Genomic DNA, 26,254 nt, shown 5'->3' with positions numbered 1-26,254 from the left:
CCTAGAACACTTCTCCGCGCCCTTCTCTTTCAGCCTCAGTGCAAGATTGGGCTACCTGCCACTGTGCAATGATGTCCTTCATTCTCAGCCATTCCAAATTAGATTGTCAGGCAGAACTGTGGGCCGTAAACCACCATGTAGACCCAGTGTTGTCCTGGCTTACTACAGGTGACTGTTGTTTATCTCAGACACTTGAAATAATTTGACGTTATGACTGAAACTATTGCTTAAAATGTCTGTTTTATGCACCAAACTGGACATTGATCAATATGACCTGGGGGGATTAAGTACCTGTCTGAAAACTTTCAGTATGATGTCTAGGCCTGCATGGGCAGGTGATCGTAGGTAGCCTGTCTCAAAGCAATGAAGTCTAATGTTACCCTTCCTTCTTCCCACTAACAGGCAAAAATCAGGGGCAATGGAAGAGCAGTTATGTTGGGTTTAACAGCATGGATGAGCTACAGACAATTGCTTCTCTAGTGTTCCAAAACCATGCTGTAAAATTTTAGAAAAGTTTCTGGTCCAACTGTTCAGCTACTATTTCAGCTCACAATATATTTGCCAGTTGCAATCAACAGCGTTAAAATTTGATGAGCTCTTTGCATTTGAACTCTGTGCATATATTTGATCATGCAAAAATGACAGTTGCACATACATATTACTTCTTTCTGACTGCCTTCTCCATTCCATTGCCTCCCAGTCTCCTCTTTGCCATGTTCTTTAAGTTTACAAACCAGTCATTCTTTACATGGAGTGACTTAGGGATAGTCCTGACAGTTCTGTCAGGGTCTGGATGAATTTGCACATGTGCATTCTCATACTGGCCCATGGAGTCTGTAATTTCCCTCCCTGACACTCAGGTCTGCTAAACTCTTGTTGAAATTTGATGGATTATACAAAGAGGTGTCTTGAAGCTCTGTGGCTTGTTCTTTAGCTGTATTCTTGGCTCACTATGCTCATGTGACCCAGCGTTTGTTAACAGAAAAGAAGAGCTGCTGTGATTAGCTGCTTTCATGATGAGTCCAAACCCCATGAGCATCCTGTACAAGAAAGCCTGTAGAAGTAGCTAATCTGCAGACATAAAGATGTGCCTGGGCACCCCACCACTCACCTCTAGCAAGGCTCTCATGGTGGACTCCCTTATTGCAAGGCCAGCTGCTGCCTGCTTCACCTGGAACTGATGCCAGGACAGACGGGGAAGGAGCCTTGCAGCCATCCCAGTACCACTTCCTGTGGCTGCTGGGGCAGGGGGTGGGCTGATCACTGCTCTGGGGCTGGGACATGGCCCTATCCCTCAGGCCGGGCTGGTGGGACAGCCCCAGCAGAGCAAGCTGCTGCTGCTGCTTTCTGGCCCTTTGGGCCGAACAAGGTTACCAGAGCTGTCTGGAGAAGTGGGGTGGGGTTGGCGGCCAGCTGCAGCTGAGTCAACAGAAAAGAGGCAGGGGCCGGGCATCCCATTACTGAGTCCTCCACACCTGAAGACGCGGCTTTTCGATCCCAGGAATCCCAGGGTCGGGACAGAAGAAGAAGAAGAGATTGGATTTATACCCCGCCTTTCACTTGGAGTCTCAGAGCGGCTTACAAACTCCTTTCCCTTCCCCTCCCCACAACAGACATCCTGTGAGGTGGGTGGGGCTGAGAGAGCTCTTGACAGAAACTGCTCTTTTTCAAGGACAGCCGTGCCAGAGCTTGTGACTGACCCAAGGTCACATCAGCAGGTGCAAGTGGAGGAGTGGGGAATCAAACCCGGTTCTCCCAGATTAGAGTCCGTGCACTTAACCACTACGCCAAACTGGCTCTCCCCTCATAAAAAGATCAGCTGCTGGCTGAGGAGAAGGCAGGTGGTAGGCTCCTACACCTGGGGAAAGAGAGAAAGTCCTTGAGAGAGAAAATCACCAAGGGAGGTGAGGAGGAAGAACAGGGCGACTGTAATTCCCTCCCTTCACTTTTGGCGGGGAGGGCGGAGTATAAATTGAATAAAATAAATAAATAATTTTTGAGGCTTCCAAGAGACCTCTGGAGAGGCACTGGAGCATGGTTCCTCCCAGTGGGGTCCCTGGCTCAGTACCCACTGACAAGATGCTTGGACATGGAATTCAGTTAAAAAAATAATAAATTGAGCCAATCCAGTGAGAGTCTGACTTGCATGTAAACAAACAGATTGAGCACAGTAAGTTTGATTCACAGTTGTATTTGTTTTGAAGTTTGCAAGATCCGTAGTTGTTTCCTGATCATCTGAATCTGTCCTGAGACTGCATTCCTGAGCCTGCCTATGTGGAAGGTTGTATGAATGTATGCATCTGCCTTTTGCTGACTCACATACTCGGCCCATGTAGTCCAATATTACTGACTTTGAGTAGTGACTGCAGCTCTCTGGGAGGTCTTTTCCTGCCATGTTACCTCATATCCTTTTAACTGGTGATACTGGGAAATGGATTCTTTGCATGCCCAGGAGGTCCCATGGATACCAACGGGGCTTGCTTCCAACTACATGTGATGAAAGAGAGAGACTTTCCGCATTTGCCTGCCACTCCGGATTTTCTCAGTGCTTGAGTTGAGGCAATTTAAGTCCACGGCAAAACACCATCCAAATAACCCGGGGCAACAGCAGGCTAAAACCGGGCTGACCACTGAAGGGAGGTCATATAATGCAGAATGGGGGGAAATCCTGGAATAAAAAGCAGGTTGAACTCAATTTTAGTGCAGAACTGCTTGGAGGACACTGTGGTGAACATGGATTAAAAGGAGAGTGCAGAAAAATCTCTTAGATTTTTACAAGGTGAGAGTCAACAGTGTTTGAAAATGGCATATCTGATGTTTAATGGGAGGAGAAGCCCTAACTACACATAGGTGAACTCTAAAGCCCTTTGCTGTGCGAATTGTGTTTTGACAGGCTTGTGCTCCCTTGTATCACTGGAGGACCCTGAAGCCTACCCCTGAAAAGGATCCAGTTGGCACCTGCTATGTAGCAATTCAGAATTTCAGTGCCTATGCTGAGTATTCTCCTTGTCGCAATAGTAAGTTTTTCATGGTATGATCCACATCATCTTAATCTGTGCTTTCAGGTGTAGTTTTGGTTTAATGGCTGTTATGGGGAGACATCATCATCATGCAGAGAGGATCTCAATTAAAAAGAGTCATCTTCAGCTTATATGTTTCCACTGATGCTTTTGTATTTAATTAAAAGAGCAAAGATGAGGTGGGTGCTATTATGCTGACATGAGAAGACAGAATTGGCTTAATTTAAAAGGGTTTCAGATGTAGCAAACAGATCTTGATAAGAAGAAGCCAACTTTTAAAAGCAGTTGATTATTCCAAATGGAAACTTCTCTTTATAGAATTGGCAGCTTCAACCTGTACGGAGATAATTATACCATTTTGTGAGCACGCCAGCCATATGTTACAATACAGTATAGGATAGGGAAGTTTTATATAATGCTTAACTGTACAAATCCCTATATGGCTTCTGTACCTTTCCTGAATATTACTGTTGCTCTTATCTTATGGCCAATTGTTAATGGAGGGAGGTTTAAATGCTACACTGGACTAGAGTTGGACTGCTACATGAAACCTAGAGTTGTTAGGGTAAAATGAACTTCATGTTGCAAATTTACCTTTGACCTTGCCAAATCGGATTTTGAATTTGAACTGATTCTGGGATCAAATTTCCCTAGCAAAACTCACCGACCAGTTTTGATGTTAGCATCTGATGGTCAAATTTTGCTTTGGAACTGGAATTTAGCTCCGAAAGAATTTCAGCATTAAAATAACAACACATTAAACCTACAGCCTATTAGCTCTTTCTTCTCGGAAAGTCTTATCCATTTGATGTGGTAAAATTTGAGTCACTTTATATTATGAAATTAATTCAGTGTTCATACTTTGATATCTACAGACAATCCAGATCCTGAGGGACAAGGTTTCTGTCAAGCAGGATTCAGCTTAGATTTTTACAAGGTGAGAGTCAACAGTGTTTGACTTGGCCCTGGTTCCACTAACTTCTTTCATCTTCATTCTGAAAGGCACATATCTCACTTCCAATTCATCATTTCTGTATGATTTCTTTTTTCCCTTTTTAAAAACATTCCGTACACTGTACTCAGTATCTGAAACCTATTAATTACATTCAAAATCTTAAATAGAAGTTTCCTGTATTTCTTAGGCTAATCATAAACTGGGGTCCATAGGCCAGCAGCTGGTTCTGCACACCTAAATGGGCTTAATAACTGATTAAAAGACAGATTATTAAATCTTTAATTAGTGTTTAATGCATGACTACTAATATCATTACTTGAATCAACTGTCATAGAGAGGTTTAAGCTTTTACAGTCAAGATCTTAATACATCAAATGAATATTAAGGTGATTTAACAACAAAGTTTATAAAGAATGTCAGTGGGATTTGCACAAACCTTTCTTTCTCAATGTTTGTTCTCCTGGTATAAAATAAATACGGTGTGGTGTCATTGATGTGGGAGGATGACTATAATACATGGCTGCCACCACTGACTGCCAGAGTAAGGAATGTCCTTCCACTCCCTGATGGTTTTCATTCATGGCAGTTAATGTGGAGGTATATATGACTAAGTTTAACACGCTGTTTCTGGATGACACATCGGCCCATTCCAGTCCAGTTTCCACCCTGGCCATGGAACAGAGATGGTGTTGGTCACCCTCATGGGCAACCTCCATAGGCAGCTGGATCAAGGTGGGTTGGAGCTGCTGTTATTGTTAGATCTTACAGCAACATTCAAAACGGTTGACCATGATCTGGTTGACCCACCGCCTTGCCGACATAGGAGTTCACGGGGTGGTCTTACAGTGGCTTACCTCATTCCTCCAAGGTCGGGGACAGAGGTGGTGCTAGGGAGGAGGATGTCAACTAGGTTCCCCTTAACATGTGGGGTTCCTTGGGGGGGCAGTCCTCTCCCCAGTGTTGTTTAACATTTATATGCGCACCCCCCCCCTTGCCCAGCTTTGGGCTGAGGTGTCATTAGTATGCTGATAACACCCAGCTGTATCTGTTGATGGCTGTCTGCCTAGACTCCCCCCCCCCCACAAGATCTGGCTGAGGGACTGGAGGCCATGGTGGGATGATTTAGGAAGACTCAGTTGAAACTGAATCCAACTAAGATGGAGGTTATGTGGCTGGGTGGGGGAGACTTGGGACTCGTGTCCCATCTTCCCTCTCTTGATGGTGCACCTCTAAAACTGGCACAAATCATCGAGAGTTTTTGAAACTGAATCCAACTAAGACGGAGGTTATGTGGTTGGGTGGGGGAGACTTGGGACTGGTGTCCCATCTTCCCTCTCTTGATGGTGCACCTCTAAAACTGGCGCAAATCATCAAGAGTTTGGGCATGGTCTTGGATACCTCCTTATCCATGGAGACACAGATCATGAATGTTGCCAAGCTGGCCCCTTTCCTGTCTTTCCCTGACCTAGTCACAGAAATCCATGCAATGGTCACCTCCAAATCGGATTACTTGAACTCTCTCTACACTGGTCTGCCCTTGAGACTGATCTGGAAACTTCAACTGGTCCAGAATGACTGCAACACCATGGACTGCACACATTCAACCTGTGCTGTGCCAGCTGCACTGGCTCTCAGTGGAGTACCAGGTCAGGTTCAAGGTTTTGGTACTGACCTTTAAGGCCTTGAGCGGACTGGAACCTATGTATCTTTAGGACCGCCTTCACTAATATGTCCCCTGAAGAGCTCTACGCTCTGCTGGAAATAATCTACTTGTGGCCTCTAGCCCTAAAGACTGTCCTTGACGAGAGCCAGGGCTTTTTCAGCCCTGGTTCCTACCTGGTGGAACTCTCTACCAAATAACATCAGCTCTTTGAATTGTGCCCAATACCAGATGAGCAGCCAGTGTGGCTCTTTTAGCACTGGGGTGAGGTGATAACGATCCCTTATCTGGTTCCCAGTAGTAACGGGCTACCATATTGTAGATAAATTGAAATTTCCAAACTATAGTAAACATTTGATTCCTAGTTTTTCTGAAGAAAAATACAAATGTGTCTGTGTTCAACTTCTTTCCTCTGTAGCTGCAAAATCCTTTGTGATTTGAAGGAACATTTGCAGGAAAAAAAAGATGATCAATAAAATATTTTGAAGGCTGACTTAAGCCTATGACACATTTTTCATGTGGTTTAACACTGCTTATGGTAACTAGCAAACAAGTATGATTTAGTCTGATAAGGAAAGCCTGTGGGTTAGGGTTAGGGATCATTCTCTCTAATTACAGATTTCCTTGCTTCAGCTGCAAATACTTTAGAGTTGACAGAAATATGAGAGGACATTGTTTTCAAAGTTCAGGAGATAAACTAGATAAAGAGTCAGTTCAGCCCACATTTTAATCCACATCTTTGACAATATAAACATATGAAAGCATATAATGTTGAATTGGACTAGTAATCTGTCTTTTGCAATATTCTCTGCTTGGTATGTCAGTAGCTCTCCCTGTCTCAAACAGGGAAAGTTCTTCTTTGACACCTACTACCTGTTCTTTAACTGGAGATGCCAAGGATGGCCCCTTGTTTCTGTTGCTGCCAAATTATTAGAATTTCCACAGGCAAAAGAAGGGAATGATTTTTGCCAATTTCTCCCTCCCATGGGAGTCCTCTGATTCTCCCAAGCTATTCCTGGGTGTCCCCATCCTGCAAAACCAGCAGATTGCTTTGGGACAGGGTGATTGACAAAAATTGCCCCCTGTTTTGCCCAGAGAAATTCTAGGTGGGACCCAGACTGATGCCCACCAGTAAGAAAAATGGACTCCGTTCTCCCTTGGTTGCCCATGTGGCATCCCTACTTCCCACCGCAAGCCCCTACTGAATGGAAATTATAGTTATCTATCTTATTGGATAGATGTAAAAATGAAAGAGAGAGAGATTCTAAAGCACTTTAAAATAATACATATGTAATTAGGAAATGTGTTTAAGATGCCATCCTTACTTATACCTAGAAGCTGTTTTTTGTGATTGTACCAAGTATGGCGTACCTCTTTCTGTAATAAGCATGTGAGGATTGGCTTCCCATGAGTATCTTAAATGAGGAGACAGCAGTTCAGTGCTAAAATTTAAGCCAGCTGCCTTGATCTCAGTTGGAACAATGAACATGAAATGAAAATTGCTTTCTCAAGCTGTAGTGGTGGAAAGTGCTGTCTGGTCACAGCTGACTCTGGTGGACTTTTCAAGGCAAGAGATTTTAAGAGGTGGTTTGCCATTGCCTGCCTCTGTTTCTCAACCCTGGGATTCCTTCAAGGTATCCCATCCAAATACCTAGCTTCTACGATATGATTAGATTGGGCAAGCTGTAGCGAACGTCCTATATTTATTTTCCACCCAGACTGGCTGATGGATGCCATTTTATCAATTTTAATTATTTGAATCATTTTCAGGTGTTTTGCTTTTGATGTCTCATGCGTATTATTAATAATAAATTAATGCCTTTTGTTTGTCTCCAACATAGAATGGAGACCTCATAGTGGGAGGACCTGGCAGCTTTTATTGGCAAGGTATGTGCACCTAAATACCTAAATACATAGAACAAGAGAAGAAATGACAAGTGAAGCCAAAGTAATGCCTGGGCATATTTGTTTGTGTATGTTTTTAATTAAAACAATAACACTCTAGGTGGTAGTATACCCTTATTCACCTGGCTGTCAACTGGTAATTTATGTCATTCAGTCCCATTTGGTTTACGGGGTTATATAGCATGGGGACTATGGATCATGTTTTCCTTACATGTAACATTTTACCTATTAATGAAAAATCAGAAGGCAATGGGCAAATTTTATTTTCATCTATTATCCTTTAGATACCATGGTGTGCGGGAATTTCCATTTGTGTTCGTTAATGCTTGACATTGCAGTACTTAAAGCACATTCATCATTGCCTTCCCTCGCTCCTGTAATCCTGTGCACCAGTTTGTTTACTGTATCATGCATACTAAGTTGTTAAAATCGCTGGTGCTCTTTCTTTCTTTCTTTCTTTCTTTCTTTCTTTCTTTCTTTCTTTCTTTCTTTCTTTCTTTCTTTCTTTCTTTCTTTCTTTGAGTAGTACTTGCCAGTCTTTAGACAGTTCTTTATTTTCTAAGATATGGTGATTACTCACTTGCCTAGTGTTTGAAAAATGATGTCTCACTGTTCTACTACAGTAGTTGATGCACAAGAATAGACGAGACAGGCCAAAAAACCAACTCTGGACCCAGCTGAATTGGCCAACTATCGGCCGGTGTCCAATTTGCCGTATTTGGGCAAATTGATTGAGAGGGCGGTGGCGACACAGCTTCAGAGCTTTCTGGATGACGCTTCTGTCCTTGATCCATTTCAGTCTGGCTTCTGCCCAGGTCATGGGATGGAGACGGTGCTGGTTGCCCTTACTGACGACCTCCAGAGGCATCTGGGTCGAGGTGATATGGCGGCACTGTTGCTGTTAGATCTGTCGGCTGTGTTCGATATGGTCGACCACCAGTTGCTGACACACCACCTCGCCAACGTGGGGATACAGGGGCTCGCTCTTCAATGGCTTGCCTCTTTTCTCCAAGGTCAGGGACAGAGGGTGGCGATAGGGAAGGAGCAGTCCTGGAAGCACCCACTTGAGTGCAGGGTGCCTCAGGGGGCAGTGCTTTCCCCGATGTTGTTTAACATCTACATGCGCCCCCTCGCCCAGATTGCCAAGAGGTATGGGCTGGGTTGCCATCAATATGCAGATGACACCCAGCTCTATCTGATGTTGGGTGGCCGGTTGGGCTCTGATCCAAAAGTTCTGACCCGGGCATTACAGGCAGTGGCTGAGTGGCTCAGGCTAAGCCGGCTGAAACTAAACCCAGTGAAGATGGAGGTCCTGTGCCTGAGTCGGAACGGATCAGGGTTGGGGATCCCTCTCCCAAATTTGATGGGGTGCCATTGGTGTCAGCGTAGGAGGTTAGGAGCTTGGGAGTGCACCTGGATTCCTCTCTGACTATGGAGGCCCAGGTGGCAGCCACTGCCAGATCAACACATCATCTTAGGCTGGTTTGGCAGTTGGTCCCCTTCCTTGACAGTGACAACCTGGCTACAGTGATCCATGCGACGGTCACCTCGAGGCTAGACTACTGTAATGCTCTCTACATGGGGCTTCCTTTGATGCAGATTTGGAGGCTGCAGCTGGTGCAGAATGTAGTGGCCAGGCTGATGATGGGTCTTCCCAAGTGGGAGCGCATCCGGCCTGGGCTGGAAGCGCTGTACTGGCTGCCAATAGCATACCGAATCCGTTTCAAAGTGCTGGTACTTGCCTTTAAAGCCCTACATGGCCAGGGTCTGACTTACCTGAGGGACCGCCTTTCCCCACATATACCCCCAAGAGCACTTCGGTTGGGGACGCAACATCACCTGGTGATTCCAGGCCCCCGGGAGGCAAGGCTCACCGTGACCAGGGCCAGATCCTTCTTGGTGGTGGCCCCTACCTGGTGGAATGAGCTCCCGGAGGAGATTAGGGCCCTGCGGGACCTTATGCAGTTCCACAGGGCCTGCAAGACGGAGCTCTTCTGCCAGGCTTTCGCATAGGGGCTGCTACTGCCACCACCACCAATGGTGTGAATAACAACGGGGCTAGGGATGGCCCCAGAAAGATCTTCTACAACATCACATGGCACTGGTACCACTGGACTTACTTGGGACCAACTACAGGACAAGATCAACCCCAAAGAACTGACTGTTACCATCATGAGATTTATTCGGGTACCATCATGTTTTCATGGAGCACTTTACTTTTATCTGTGTTATCTAATGGTTTTATTGCTTTTATTATGTTTTACGTGGGCTTTGCCCCTTGTAAGCCGCCCTGAGCCCGCTTGCAGGGAGGGCGGGGTAAAAATGTCAAAAATAAATAAATAAATATTTTGGAAATGTAACCCTAATTCTTTAATGAATTCTGTAACTGGTTCTGTAATGTAATTAATTATTTAATATCCTCTCATTCTATCATTAATCTGTTTTGAATCACAGGTCAAATTATCACCAGCAGCATAGCAGATATTATCACAGACTATTCATTCAAAAATATTTTAAGAAAACTGTCTCGAGAAAAACAAACTGGAGTTGCACCATCAATATATGATGACAATTATCTGGGTAAGTTGCATGACAGTTTTGTCACACTTGGCATTAGCCTTGTCTAGAAAGGTGGCATAAAAGTATTTGCTGTGTTCACACGAGTCACAAGTGTAACTAGTATTCTGGGCATTTGCCAAACAAAATGTGAGTGGCGATGTTTATCCAAGCCCTACTACTCTTGACTAGATGAGTCTCCTGACGAAAATGGGGATGTGTATCTGCACTGAGGGGCACCAAATGTTACATGTTGTCAGTTGCTCTTGGCTGCAGCTGTGAGCAGGGGACATAAACGTGCTCGGCACTTGCCCGTGTTGGAGCTGTGGGAACAATTAGCACAGAGCCTTTATTCAATTTACTTTTTGAAAACCTTGTGCATTATAATCTAATTTACAACCCTCAGACATTGCTGAATGTGCATCCAGAACAAATTCATCTGGCCTTGTTCCTAAGATACTCTTTCAGCTGTCTAGTATAGCATAACTTTTGCTTTAGAAGAACTAAGCAATGTGTTCATACCTGGAAGACAAGCAGTATTTACACTGTGAAATAAGGGGCCATGTGACCTTACCTTTCAGTACACTACATGAACAGGTCAGACTGTGAATCCCACTAGCGGCAAAATAAATGTTACATCCAGCTGAATTATAAAGTATTAATGCTCTAGCAGCTCATCTTGAGATATAATTACAGCAATGGTTTTTCCTAGTGATTTGACTTTGTAGATTTATTGTGCATCAGAGACATATAATGAAAGTTAGTCATAAAAGCTTGATAAATTGTTTTCCTTTGCCTGGCCTTAGGCACTCTAGTTTATGAAGTTTTTTCATTATTTTTAATGGAAATTGTTGAAACAGAGGGAAGATCTGGTTGACCTTCTAGGAGTGTCTCTCTTTAGGCATAAGTGGGTTGTCAGGTTTCATGCTTGTAGTTTTATTTTTAAACAGGGTACTCAGTGACTGCTGGTGAATTTACTGGAGATTTTCAGCAAGGTAAGAATCTGCTGTCTTTCTGTATAAATTGTATGGCTCTGCCATTTAGTTATTGTACTCCATTTCTTTTTCATTATAAAAAGAGAAAGAAATCAGCTGGTTTAGATTGGGGTAATTGTGCATATGATTGCAGTAGATTTTGCATATGTGTATGGCCAGTTTGCACAGTATACCCAAATGAATAGTCAAGGGAAGAATGTAGTGTATAAACCTGCTAATCACAGATGTGGCTTTCATCCTCTCTAATTTTGCCGTGATTATGGCAAAACTATCTCCAACCATGGCATTCAGATGAACTATTGCCTGTTGCATCCAAGATTGAGCTGTGTGTCATATTTTTTACCCTGCTATTCCTCTCCTCTATTTTACCTTCACAACAACCTTGAGAGAGAGCTACTGACCGAGATTACTCCTTGAATTTCAAGGATGATTTGGATTTGAGCCCATGTTTTCTTAGTCCTACTCTGATGCACTAAGTACTATACCACATTGGCTCACCAAGATATAATCTCCCCCCCCCCTTTTTTGCGGGAGGTAGGGGAATGTTGAGGAATTTCAGACAGACGATATAATCCGGAAGAGGGACGGTTCCCAAACGGTTTCTGGTCTGTCATTTCAGACAGAACCGTTTTAGAACTGGTTCCCTTCCGGAATATATTTGTAATTTCAGACACAAACGCTTCTGTCCCGTTTAGGAAATGTGGCTGAAGCGTTTTACCTGTCAACCGCTTCCAAGTAGTCTTCAGTTTCCTCTCCCGGTTCCGATGCGCTTTTTCCTGCCGTTTTTCGCCCGCGCGGGCGATCTCCAGGTTTTTTAAAATTCGCTTTATAGTGCTATAGCGCTATAACGGAACAGCAGTATATCAGCGTCATTGGAATGCCTGGAGTGTTTTGTTATAGTGCTATAGCGCTACAAAGTGAACGTTAAAAGTAAAAAAACGGAGATTGCCCGCGCGGGCGAAAAACAGCGGGGAAAAAGCAGTGCAGTCTGAAATGGCAAACCGCTTCAGATCCAGCTCTTTACCGGAGGGAAAGCCATGTGTGAAATGGCAGCCCTATACCGGTTTACTCCATGACGGATCAAAAACGGCTTCACAACGGGTTAAAAGGGGTAATGTGAAATTCCTCGTTAAATCTCCATGATTTGTTCTTGTTGTTGGAAACCATCAGATGCTTGAATCCTTTTTAAGGACCTGAATCTTACTGACATATACAGATTAAGCACTGGAATAATACAAGATGGGTAGACATGTTAGTCTGTCTGTAGTGATAGAAAAGAGCAAGAGACCAGTAGCACCTTAAAGACTAACAAAATTTGTGGCAGTGACTCACGAAAATTCATGCCCTGCCACAAATTTTGTTAGTCTTTAAGGTGCTAATGGATCTTGCTTTTTCTACTGGAACAATACACTGTTGCATCTGGTTGCAATGTTATCTGAATTATGGTATAATATGGCCTAGATTCCACTGTTTCACCCCTCCCCCCCCAAAAAAAAACCCCTCCAGTCTTTATGCAATCTAACACTTTGGAGCTTGTTCAAATACCATTGTGTGCTTGAGTCCTCTACATTCTGCCAATATCAGCATATATGTTAGTTGGCTTATACAATATTTTAGTTGATTAATGCAGTCTGGGAGTGTTAATTGATCAGAATTTTCCAACTTAGATGATTGTTTAAAAAGAGAGTAAATCTTATTATGGATCCATGCCTGAATCCAGCTACAAGCTGCCACCAGGGAGGCTTTCTGTGGGAGGGACAGCAGACAGGGGTTTCATTGTGTTTTCAGACCTTGGTGAGAACCCCGTCTTCAAGCAGCATTCTGTATTGCATTTTAATGGTTATTCACATTAGATATAAAATGCTGTCAGTCACTCTTGGGAATGCTTTTTTTTTGCTGAAATGGATAAAATGTAATAAGCAAACTGCCATCCCCTCAAAATATAAAGGCTACACACAAGCAGTTTCTAAGCAATTGCCATGTAAGCAGTTGTCCCAGTAAATTAACTTTCAGACTATTAATTTTGTTTTAGAGATCGTTGCTGGAATCCCGAGAGGTGCACAGAACTTTGGCTATGTATGTACTCTACCAGCAGTTCTACTCCCCCCCCATTCAAATTGTGCAAGGTGTATTGGCATTTCCAAAGGACAAAAGCCAGTATTGTGTGTGTGTGTGTGTTGGAATAGCTATTTCATTCCTGATGTTTACTCATTTTAAAAGATTCCTTATTCATAGACATTGAATGTCTCATTTTAGGCTGAAATCTTGTACACAGTGTGCAGGATTGTGGTCCAGATAGTCAAATGAATTTTCGGATAATGTGTGAGACAAGAATTCCTATTGGATAAAAAAATTGCTTAATTAAAGCTGAAAACCTTTTATGAAAATTTTAAAGACCCTGTAAGGTAGACATATTTCTGATATTTAGATTATACTACATACTATATTGTGTAGTCTAAATGATCTATAAGAATGAAGGATCACCGAAATAGCAGTAATTAATTTTTAAAAGTGTATTTGGAATACAGTGTTATATGGTCTGACTGGGCCCTTTATATTTTTCTGTTTCCAGGTTTCAATTATTAATTCCACAGATTTGACCTTCATTCAGAATTTCACTGGAGAACAGGTAAAGGAATCAATAATACAATTCTCAGCAACATTTCAAGTGAGGGACTATCCAGTGGGGTATTACCGAATATGTATTTTGAGCTGCAACTTTTAATTAATAATTTGGGATGTGATAGAATGATAAATGGAATAAAAGTGAAAATGTTCTTTATTGATAGATGGCATCTTACTTTGGATACACTGTTGCAGTATCGGATGTGAACAATGATGGGTAAGTTCAGATTGATTCAGGCCACTTAATCACAGATTGTCCCACTGAAGTCCATGAGACTATTCCAGGACTGCTCAGTACTAAGTGGTTTGAGAGAGATTATAGCTTAACTACACAAATGTCTAGTTAGCACTAGGCTTCTAAATCTCTTGATGACTTTCAAATTCTCCAGTGGTAGAGAATATCTGGTCACATCATGAGAAGACAGGCCTCACTGGAAAAGCCAGCAATGCTAGGAAAAGCTGAAGGCAGCAGTAAACAAGGAAGACCCGTCATGAGATGGATTGTCTCAGTCCAGGAAGCCATGGCTTTCAGTTTGGAAGACCTGAGCAAGGCTGTTAATGACAGGATGTTTTGGAGGTCATTAATTATAGGGTTATAGGAACCTAGCAGTTCGAAAGCAAGAAATTGCAAGTAGATAAATAGGTACCACTTTGGTGGGAAGGTAACAGCGTTCCATGCACCTCAGCGTTTAATCATGCCGGCCACATGACCACGGAAATGTCTTCGGACAGCGCTGGCTCTTCGGCTTTGAAACGGAGATGAGCACCGCAACCTTAGAGTCGGATTCGACTGGCCTTCGAGCAAGGGAACCTTTACCTTTACTTTAATTACATAACACAGGAAAACATGATGAGCTATCTATTTGTTTGTTTGTTTGTTTTATTTTATCGTACTTATATCCTGCCCTCCCAGCCATAGCCGGCTCAGGGCGGCTTACATAAAATACTCAATACATTAAACAATTAAAACAGCTAAAACAATTAAACAACCCATTCAACAATATATTCTATTTTTGGTTCCGGTTTCCGGTCTCGACGAGGAAGGACGCAGAGTGGGAGCTCCGGGTGTCCAACCTCTCCTATTTCTCAAAAACAGTTGTTCTAAAATCGAACAGAAGTTCTCACATCAAGAATATTGTGTAGTCTAAATGATCTATAAGAATGAAGGATCACCGAAATAGCAGTAATTAATTTTTAAAAGTGTATTTGGAATACAGTGTTTTATGGTCTGACTGGGCCCTTTATATTTTTCTGTTTCCAGGTTTCAATTATTAATTCCACAGATTTGACCTTCATTCAGAATTTCACTGGAGAACAGGTAAAGGAATCAATAATACAATTCTCAGCAACATTTCAAGTGAGGGACTATCCAGTGGGGTATTACCGAATATGTATTTTGAGCTGCAACTTTTAATTAATAATTTGGGATGTGATAGAATGATAAATGGAATAAAAGTGAAAATGTTCTTTATTGATAGATGGCATCTTACTTTGGATACACTGTTGCAGTATCGGATGTGAACAATGATGGGTAAGTTCAGATTGATTCAGGCCACTTAATCACAGATTGTCCCACTGAAGTCCATGAGACTATTCCAGGACTGCTCAGTACTAAGTGGTTTGAGAGAGATTATAGCTTAACTACACAAATGTCTAGTTAGCACTAGGCTTCTAAATCTCTTGATGACTTTCAAAATCTCCAGTAGTAGAGAATATTTGGTCACATCATGAGAAGACAGGCCTCACTGGAAAAGCCAGCAATGCTAGGAAAAGCTGAAGGCAGCAGTAAAAGAGGAAGACCCGTCATGAGATGGATTGACTCAGTCAAGGAAGCCATGGCTTTCAGTTTGGAAGACCTGAGCAAGGCTGTTAATGACAGGATGTTTTGGAGGTCATTAATTATAGGGTTATAGGAACCTAGCAGTTTGAAAGCAAGAAATTGCAAGTAGATAAATAGGTACCACTTCGGTGGGAAGGTAACAGCGTTCCGTGCGCCTTGGTGTTTAGTCATGCCGGCCACATGACCACGGAAACGTCTTCGGACAGCGCTGGCTCTTTGGCTTTGAAACGGAGATGAGCACCGCAACCTTAGAGTCGGATTCGACTGGCTTTCGAGCAAGGGAACCTTTACCTTTACTTTAATTACATAACACAGGAAAACATGATGAGCTATCTATTTGTTTGTTTGTTTGTTTTATTTTATCGTACTTATATCCTGCCCCCCCAGCCATAGCCGGCTCAGGGCGGCTTACATAAAATACTCAATACATTAAACAATTAAAACAGCTAAAACAATTAAACAACCCATTCAACAATATATTCTATTTTTGTAAATAATAAAAAAAGATTATACCGGTCTGCTGAAAAAATCAAGAACCATAGAGCATTCCTCCCCATTTTCCTTTTATGTTTAACTTCTGTAGTGTTTTATATGTAATCCAGAATTAGTTTCCTTAGTTTTGGGGAGAAGTGTGTCATTTTAAATATGGGCCTTTCTAGACAATCTATGGCATGACAAATGTGCAGTCGGTATTCAGGGGTTACAGGAATCGGAACATTTCTGTAGCTAGCCAGCGTACGGGTGCTAGGAAACATCATTTTTTAGCGACAAACTGCAGCACTTGCTTGCTGAAAAATGTCAGCACTGTCCCCCAGATTGCTAATGTGTCCATTGCAGTTTGGCATTCCATGTTCATTGTGATTGCTTGGGTTTCAAGGGCACTTGTTTTCTAATGCACATGTTTTCTTTTTTCTTTCTTTCTCTACTTCTCTGACCTACAGTCCTGAGTAGTATCGATCTATTCCAGCTAAGAATAAGAGGAATAAAGGTAGAATTCAAGCCAGAGAGGACAGGCTATACTATGTTAGTGAGGGTGTCTTGTCATGAGCGTCCTGAACTCTCATGGCCTGAACAAAGAGATTAGCTAAGATCCATTAATTTTTTAGTGTCTGGAGGAGGCTTGTTTTGTTGGGACTTAAGTGGCTTGGCCCATTTCTCTCTAGCCTTCTTATACCATGGGCATTCAAAGAAAACATGTTTCATAGTTTCTGTGATCCCTAAGCCATAACCACAATATCTATCTGAAAAAGATGTACCTAATAGACAGCCTTCAGAGATCACCAATGCTAGCACATTTAATCTTGCTATGTTTTCTTTGATGACAAGTAGTGCTTTCTTCCCAAGTACCCCTGCACCATTTTGAAATGCTTTTTTAAAATGTATTTTAAATTTATTCTGTGAATTCTTTTCTGTATGCTTCCTGCTATACTATTCCAGTGGAAGTGTTCATGTAGAAGCTTACATTTTATTGTGGAGGAGGCATATGCCTAATATGAATTTTACAAAAACTACAAATGTTATTGACTAATGAGAAAGTTTGCTTGAACTGAGCAGTGGATTATTTCTTGATCTGCAATGCAAAGTTAAGGCAACATGAGTTTTAAAACTAAAAGTGGAATAATAAGCCCTAAACATAACTAGTCTGAAACAGATAAAAGAAGAAGAAGAGATTGCATTTATACCCCTCCCTTCACTAACCAAAGGTGTCTCAGAGCAGCTTACAAACTCCTTTCCCTTCCCCTCCCCACAACAGTCACCCTGTGGGGTAGGTGGGGCTGAGAGAGCTCTGACAGAAACTGCTCTTTTTCAAGAACAGCTCTTATCAGAACCACAGCTTGGCCAAGGTCATCAAGCCAGGTGCAAGTGAAGAAGTGGGGAATCAGAGCTGGTTCTCCCAGATTAGAGTCCGCACACTTAACCACTATACCAAACTGGCTTTCACCCCATCAAATCCCCAACAAACCCTGTCAAACCCCCAACAAAAAGTAACACCAACTGTAACTCCTTCCCTTTCACTATCCCTCTATACCACCTTACACTGGACCATGAAAAGTTTTTCCCTCTTCCATTCCTAATGCCATCTCCAGTTTTATCTCACTTGTCAAATGTTCCTTATCACTTGACCATCTAGGAGACTCTTTCAGCAAGCACTGGATTATATCATGCAGATCATTTCTTTATCTGGGGTTCTTTTGGCTATGCAAGGGGCCTGCAAGACTCTCTTCTGAGTGTCTTGCATTGGGGGAAGGATCATTCCATAGAACTGATCCATGGGATACAACCCAGTTGTTCAAAAGCTTGACTTACTGAGGGGAACAATGTTACAGATTTGTAAGGAGATGGGACTGGATGAAGCAAGAGATCTGAACTCTGGTTCTTCCAGAAGATAATCAGAGACATGGTGAAAATATTATCTTAATGACTTTCCTGCCACCCCTTTTCTCAAGAACCAAACTGAGATGCGGTCTGGATTGGTCTTTTGTTGCTGGGCCAAAAATGCACTGTCTCCGTCGTATTCCAAGGCATTATTTAAATAAAAACCAGTGATCAAAATGATCAGTGCCAGTTGGAGAGTAATTTATGCACAACATTCATCGAGTGGAGGAGAATTATTTATGTTAGGCTAAAACCTTGTTTCCAATAAAAATACATTAGGGATCTTTTCTTTGTACCCTATCAAAGCTTCACATGCTTAGGCTCTAACCTCTTGACACTCTCCTGTGCTCCTGCTGTTTTTTTGCCCAGCAGCATACAAAAGGATTGTATAAAATTCCAGCAGGTGGTCAGCTAGTGCTTTTGAATGCTGTGTTATTAAAAAGGAAGTAATAGTGCCCCTCCTGTTTAAATGTACAGTTCGAACAAACAGATTGCTCAGTTTATGGGTAGCCATGAAAACAATGCAAGAGTACAACAGTGGACTGAGCTCTTCTATGTGTATGGAGCAGACAATCGCATCATTCCTTCTGCCTTTCAGCTTGAATTTGGCTCAGAAATCAAACTATTTATAACTGAAGACAAGCAGAAACGTTCCTCAGTTTAAAAATGTCTACAGCAAACAGATGTTCTAAAACATACAACTCCCCACACACTGTTTGAACACTGAAGGAGGAGCTGGGGGGGGGGAGGTCACAAATAGAAGCAAAATTGAATTGAGAAATGGAAAACAAAGCAAGAAGCAAGAACAGCCTGACCTTATGAGTCACTGAACTGAGGCAGGGACTCATAACATCAGAGTGGAGAGTCCCTTACTAAAGAAGATTTGGGCTGCTCTTTTCTCAGGTGCCATAGCTGGGAGCTGCCCCTGTGCTGGTGCCACAGTGGCCTTCAATACTACTCACCAGCATTCCCTCTCAACTGCCATGGCTGTTGCATAAGCATCTTTCAGAGGGCATGTCTGGGGCAGGGATATGAATTAACCCATATGCAGAATCCATAAGGCCTCTGGCACCTTCCTGCAACTGCAGCACCTGGCAATTTTTGAGTGACTTTATGTGAAATACTATCAATTTTCAGTACAGAAGTGGAACATAGGTAAAGTAAAGGTAAAGGTTCCCTTGCTCGAAAGCCAGTCGAGTCCGACTCTAGGGTTGCGGTGCTCATCTCCGTTTCAAAGCCGAAGAGCCAGCGCTGTCCGAAGACGTTTCCGTGGTCATGTGGCCGGCATGACTAAACACCAAGGTGCACGGAACGCTGTTACCTTCCCACCGAAGTGGTCCCTATTTATCTACTTGCAATTTCTTGCTTTCGAACTGCTAGGTTGGCAGGAGCTGGAACTAGAGACAGGAGCTCACCCTGTCTTGCGGCACCCGGGTCTTGAACCGCTGAACTACTGACCTTCCACAGCCTGCAGTTCAGCGTCTTAACCACTTGAGCCACCGCAAAACATTTGTTGACAATTTATGATTTCTTCGAGTGTCCTCTAAAAGGATTTTTAGGAGACCACTATAAGGATCCCGTAATAGAATTCATAGATAGAATAAATTTAGGAAGGATCCACAGAACCACAGAATAAATTTAGGAAGGATCCACAGAACCATCTACTCTCGACTTCAGGCCACATTCTGTGTAATGGCACCACGTATACAGCTGGAGCTTGTTCAGATTTTCTAGCTGCAGCTTCTTTAGCTGGAGGGGCAAGTTTATTCTAAGGCTTTTCCTTTGGTCTGCAGAACTTTTGGGATGAAAGATAAAGAGCACTCGCTGAACACACTGTTCTCTTTTCTGTATCAATATTTTCATGGCAACAGTTATATGACCACCATTTCTACACGCTACCTGCATGTGTGCATTTTATTGTGTGTGTGTTTTGGAAGTATCATAAACCTAATTCTGATGCAGGTCACGGAGTGTGGATCAATAGATCTGCAAAATGGAACTAGGTACAGATAGAGGGGACCTGTCTTAAGTCTGCAGAAAAATCTGAAATCTAAATACACACATACACATCAAGGGATTAAAACTCCCCAAAATGATAGAAACAACACCTGTTGTTTTAAGAAAATAATGCCCATTGAAGGCTCAGTAGCCATTTTGGTAATTACTAGGCAGCCACAACAATGTTGCTGAGTTTTCCAAGCTGTGGTTTCTGTAAAGCAAAGCCATGGGGGGGGGGAGCAGGGCTGGACTTAGAGGGCAAAACAGCCCTGGAAACAGTCCCATTCCCTGATGGAGGAGGACTTTCAGAGGACAGGACAGGCAGCATCCACCAGAGACTCACTATCCACAGTGCCCAGTGCCAGCTGCCACACAACTGGGCCCAGCCTGGCACAAGCAGCCAGATTCTTCCTGGGGAGAAGCTGCTATGGGGAGGGAAGGAGGGACAGCTGAAGACAAGGGATCAGTTAAAGGTAGGTTGGCAGGTGGGTGAGAAAAAGAGAAAGGAGTAGGAAATGGGAGCTGCCAAAGAAGGGAAGGAAGAAATTGAGAAGTTATACAGTGGCAGATGTGATACTCTTTATGGGTCCTTGCTGGTCCCCACATGCACTTAATAATCATGAAAGAAGTGATCCCTCTAACCTTTGGGCTCTTATGCTGGTTTTCCCCTTGCAGATTGGATGACATCCTAGTTGGGGCCCCTCTCTTTATGGAACGTGAATTTGAGAGCAACCCTAAGGAAGTTGGGCAGGTTTATTTATATCTGCAAGAGAGTGCCTTGTACTTCAGAGAAGCACAGACGCTGTCCGGCACAGACGTGTTTGGTAGATTTGGCAATTCCATTGCACATCTTGGAGATCTGAATCAGGATGGATACAATGGTAATTTATCAGGTCTCTTGTAAAGGATGCAAGCACATTGATTAGAGATAACTGGATGTGGAAGTCATTAATTCACAAAGACATTTTGATTTGCAGAGGCCATGGGGTTTAATCCTTGCAGTTTATGACTTCAGCTTATTGTAAGGGTCATCTACTCAGCCTGTTCTCACAACTATTTTGTTTTTCTTTTGGTGGAGTTATCATGAATTATTTTATAAGCTGAAAATCTTGTGAATCTTGTGGTTTGTTTCAAGGTTATAAGTTACCTGTTGTGAAAAACTTTAATATGTATTATTATCTGCTTGTCTAAGGGCCAAACTACATATTTGCCAATAAACTTGAGCAGGGAAATGCTAATGATGTCATATCATGCATTGGTTTATCTAAACTTCAGCAGAGATGCAGGAAATAGATTTGTATATTTATTTCAAAATGTACATCCCACTTTAAGGTGCCTTGCAGCACAACCGAGAACAAAATGAATTAGCCACAGCCACCTATTTAATGTAAACACTCTCTAATCTTTGTTTCCAGAAGAAATGCATAATCAGCATTATAACTTTGCCATTTCTCTGTCTCTGTCTTCCTTTTGCAGATATTGCCATAGGTGCACCATTTGCAGGAAAAGACAGCAGGGGGAAAGTACTCATTTACAATGGAGTCAGGAATGGGTTAAATCCTAACCCTTCCCAGATTCTCAGTGGTATGTGGGCCTCCCAATCCATGCCTGCGGGATTTGGTTTTACGCTGAGAGGGGACTCTGACATAGACAAGAATGATTACCCAGGTAAGATTCTTCCACAAGAGAGAGGATTTCATCCCTTCTTCCTCTGGAAAATGCATCATTCTCGAATTGTTCTTTTTGGAAGACAGAAGTCAAAAAATAGAATAGGCATAGCTTGTGTAGTTCTAGCTTTGCTTCTCTGAGAATTTGAAGTGGGACAAAATAAATACTCCCTTTCCTGTGAAGAGAAATCATCAGAAATGCAAGAAGGGCTGAAACAGACATATTAACACAGAATACTTTTTTTCTAAAGAGGTTCTTTTCTATTCCCTGTCAAAAATGGGAATAAAGGAGTTGCTATCTAACTGTTGGTTGGCTTTCTTCTGATAATGCATTTGTGATCCTGCTGCTTTATTTTATTTATTTATTTATGTAGGACATCTTCATGCCATCTCTCTAGAGTCCTGCTCAAGGCAATTTCAATTAATATCACAAATTATCAATATAAAAACACACAGGCCATTAAAACAAGCCATTATATAGAAAGGAGCTGGTGCCCTTGTAATTTGCAGTTGCTGTACTTAAAGAGTTGTTTAAATTTGGATTGTGCAAATGTGAATATAAAATGAATAGGTTGGGTTACTCCTAAAATTTTTGCAAATTCAGGATGGAAGGACTTTCACTGATTTCCCCACTCCTGCAGCAGACCTCCAATTCCCCCCAAGCTACTCAAGGGGGTCCCCAGGCTCTCAGGAGCAGCATTTCAGTGGTCATTTGGGCTGCAGTAAAAGGGGGTTGGTGGGGAAGTTGTCCTTCTGCAGGCAGAAATCCTTCCATCCATGGAAATTGTTGTTGGGATGGAATCCAGTAGGTTTTAATGAACTTTCTACAAAGTAGCAGAGTGTAATGGTTAAAATGATGAGTTATGAGCTGAAAGGTTCCTGTTCAAATGTCGACCAAGGTATGAATTACTTTGGGCAAATGTTTGTCTTCCAAGTTTACGTGCTCCCTCCCCCAAACCAGAAGCAATGATAATCCTTGGCAAGTGAGAGGAAGTCCTTTGAGCACCTAGAAAAAGCACCATTTAAATATTAAGTGCTATTATATTATACTAAATATTAAGTGCTATTTGTATTCGACGACAAAAGAGATGTTCTTTTTCAGTCCTAGAAATTCTTCTATGCTTACTTGCCCTGATTTTTCTTCTAATTAGTTTGGTTTTGAATGTTTTCCCTTAATGATTAATATTTTACTGATGTCATCTGGTATTTATCAACACTGCTTCACTATTGCGGCTTTCACTCTTTATTTCTGAAGTGGAGCTTATCCAGTTTGGGGCAGCGTTCCAACACCATCTGTAGTCTAAATGTGCAACATCATTTTAATTTGATTCTCTCCATTTTCCTTCTCCTCTGGGATCCAGCACACAGCAGACCACAACATTTCTCTTTGTCAGGATTTAAGAAGGCTCTCGGCGTTTGTAACATAACCCACACAGTAGAACTCCTATAGTCCAAGCTTTAGATTGTTTTGCTGGCATAAGCCCTACTGGAATTAATGAAACAATGCTGGATGAACATTCTGGAGTATCTTTGCCACTGTGCTCTATTAACCTACTGTACTAATGTTTTTGGATAGTTTATGTTTAGTGACTGTTTCAGTGATTCCCCCCCCCCCCCGCTTGCCTTATTCCTGCAAGGTTGTGAGTTTATGTTCTCATCTTTATTGTTCTTTGCAAAAGGACGATGAAAATAAAAGGCTTAAAATGTGCAATGTTGTTTTTCCTCCCTTCTGTTTCTTTTTATACAACAAAGGATGCTATCTTAAGCATGCACCCACAATTAAGTTCCAATGAAATGAATAGGACTTGGTTCCAAGTAGATCTGTTTAGAACTGAGATTTACTTAGATCTTGTTGTACTGTAGAATGCTGTGTGGGTTCTGAAGTTCTTATGGAGCTCTAGATTGAAAATGCTTCTATCTAACTTAGAACATAAATAAGGGAATCCTTTTTGACAAAGATGGTGGTGTATAATGCCACAGTTTATGGCACTGTAGTACCTGGAAAAGAACTGAATTCGAGTAAACATTATGTTGTCGAAGGCTTTCATGGCTGGAGTTCATTAGTTGTTGTAGATTTTCTGGGCTGTATGGCCTTGGTCTTGGCATTGTAGTACCTGACGTTTCACCAGCAGCTGTGACTGGCATCCCCAGAGTTATAACACAGAAAGATGGAGTACTCTCTACAACAACTAATTGAATAAACATTGTCTGGGAGGGATATGTATTTTTTTAAGCTCCTGACCATTAGCAGAAGGAAAGTTTAGTAAATTGGATGCTGATGATTGATTAAAAACAAAAGTGTATACTGATGGAAAATGGAGAAAAGAACTAAGGATGAATTGAAATGGGTTATTGGGTCAGTCTCCCACTAAAACTAAACTGGGTCTCTATTTTACAGAACCCACAACAGATCAGTGAATTCATTACAACTATGTTGCTGTGTATTTCTTATGCACACATGCATACAGATACACACTCATATTTGTTAGAATTTTTGTAGTTATAAATATTTAGTGTTACTAGGCAGGTTCTTGGAGAGGTGGCATACAAATTTGCTAAAGAAATAAATATCTGATTATAGTTATACAGAAGTTGATACTAAACAAATCATTTATATACTCTTTTCATTTCTTTTGATTAACAAGTAAACTTGTATGGGATAATTTTCTGAGCACTTTTGTCCTTTGTAATAATTCGTTAACTTTTTTCTGATGGGATCTGTTTCTCATCTTGCCTATATTAACAGATGTAGTTGGTATAAAAATGCCCTTCCATTTTAATCTTAATTTTTTATTTTATGATGATAAGCACTGGAATGAATACTTTGGTGTAGTTAGGGAATTGTGCCAGAGACTACCTTAAAATTCCCTCCCAGTCTTATAGTTTTTAAAATAATTATTATATTGGAAAAGAAAATAATCTGCCAATATGTTCCACTTAAAGGCATGCAGTTAATTCTGAATAAGCCTATTTAAGCCAATACAAACTAAAAAATAAGTAGTTGGAGGACAGGAGCTTATTTTGAAACTGAAACTTTCAAGTTGTGATTGAATTTAGGGAACCTTAGTGGATATATTTGTAAGAATTAACAGAAACACCCATACTTAGTGGGGAATTTGTTTTCCTATGGTTAAGAATTTAACATCAAAGTCTGCCTTGAAAATTATCCTGGGGCAGAGTCCAAGGTCACATATTATGATTACAATATGCATTCAGTGCTGGGTTTTCCTGAACATTAATTGTTTAACCTTCCAAATTTGCATTCAGGGCTTAACTGGATTTTCAGTGAATAAGAAACTCAACAAAATGAATGTAAATGCCTCAATGATTAATCTTCACAGTGTTGATTTTTGGTATTGTATGTTCTGGAGCTCTGTGGAGCTGGAAGAAAATGAAAATTTAATGCAATTACTTTTGTTTTTTGACATTCCCATCTAGGGATAGGCATGAACCTAAAAAGGGTGGTTTGGTTCAGAATGGCCCACAGACTGAACCCCAAACCAAGCCAAAAGGGCCCCACCCAAGCCAGTCCAGCAAGTTAGGTTCCCCCTTTCTCCTAGCCACAGATTGCTGCAGCCAGGAGAAAGGGGGTGGAGGTTGCCCAGGAAGGGTTAAATGGCTGCCAGGCTTTTAACCATTCAGTTTTACTCCTAGCTGCTTCAAAGGGGTGGAGCAAAACTGAAGGGTTAAATGGCTCACAACCATTTAAACCTAACAGCTAAGTGGGTCTGCCAGTCAGCTGTTAGGTTTAAATGTCTGGCAGCCATTTAACACATTGGTTTCGCTTCCCCTCCCTTGAAGAAAGAGCGAGACTGAAGGGTTTAATGGCTCACAGCGGTTTAAACCTAACAGCTGACTGATGGACCCCACACCACTCAGATGTTAATGGCTGGCCCCAAACAGCCAAACCAGCCAAAAGTCCAGTAAATGTTTGGGGAAGGTGCTTTCCCTGAACATCGGTTCATGAGCTGTGAACCGGCCCAAGTTCAGACTGAATTTTGGTTTGTGAGCCAGTTTGTGCCCATCCCTACTCCCATCCATGCCATGTATGAACTGTTGGCTGCAAGTGTGAGGGTCGGTGGAAAGGAGTTCTGTATCTAAAAGCACTGTGTGGAAGAAGGAGGGGAGGATTTGTCAGGGCAGTTCACTATACCTTCCAAATACATTTTTATTCTAGGTTATTAAACGTAGGGGATACAGCACATCAGCAAATATGAGTGGGGATCTCCAGAGGGCTTAGTGGATACCTTTAATTCTTCTCGTCTCCTGCACCTTTGCCACAGCACAATACAAGGCCATTACCTAGAATGAGAGGCCCATGCATGCTCCCTGTCGCGAGATCCCGCTATCTTGCTCCAGGAGTACAAGCCATTCTTTCTCCATTTCTCTCACAAAGATAGAATGTGCCCGTGGATTTTGCATTGCAGCTGTGAATTTAAATAGTAAATGGTCTTCTTTAAAGATATGGCATTGTAGTTGTGTTTCTCAGGCAATTTAAAGATACAGATCGCCACCTGAACTGGTCATTTTATTAGTGTACTGTAATAATTTTATCATGTTGATTAAATTTTATTTATTTGAAGGCTGTAAATTGCCCAGAGCCCGCTGTGAGGTTGGGCAATTCAAATAATAATAATAATAATAATAATAATAATAA

At 41.9% G+C, this 26,254-nt stretch overlaps 1 protein-coding gene across 1 annotated transcript in view; it reads left to right on the top strand.

Annotated features, from left to right (window-relative positions):
- Positions 1 to 26,254, top strand: part of ITGA8 (integrin subunit alpha 8) — a 165,125-nt gene that overhangs the window by 33,338 nt on the left and 105,533 nt on the right. Inside the window, exons 4-13 of the mRNA XM_015423753.1 lie at positions 2,894 to 3,017; positions 3,896 to 3,957; positions 7,477 to 7,522; positions 9,995 to 10,120; positions 11,047 to 11,091; positions 13,124 to 13,167; positions 13,664 to 13,720; positions 13,881 to 13,933; positions 20,606 to 20,811; positions 21,407 to 21,598. Coding sequence (XP_015279239.1) covers positions 2,894 to 3,017; positions 3,896 to 3,957; positions 7,477 to 7,522; positions 9,995 to 10,120; positions 11,047 to 11,091; positions 13,124 to 13,167; positions 13,664 to 13,720; positions 13,881 to 13,933; positions 20,606 to 20,811; positions 21,407 to 21,598 — 955 coding nt within the window. The remainder of the gene's footprint in view (positions 1 to 2,893; positions 3,018 to 3,895; positions 3,958 to 7,476; positions 7,523 to 9,994; positions 10,121 to 11,046; positions 11,092 to 13,123; positions 13,168 to 13,663; positions 13,721 to 13,880; positions 13,934 to 20,605; positions 20,812 to 21,406; positions 21,599 to 26,254) is intronic.

The sequence above is a fragment of the Gekko japonicus genome, unplaced genomic scaffold, assembly GCF_001447785.1.
Source record: "Gekko japonicus isolate JY-2015 unplaced genomic scaffold, Gekko_japonicus_V1.1 scaffold94, whole genome shotgun sequence".
Classification (NCBI taxonomy): domain Eukaryota; kingdom Metazoa; phylum Chordata; class Lepidosauria; order Squamata; family Gekkonidae; genus Gekko; species Gekko japonicus.
The sequence above is the reverse complement of the archived record's forward strand: the minus strand, read 5'-3'. Positions and strand labels throughout refer to the sequence as shown.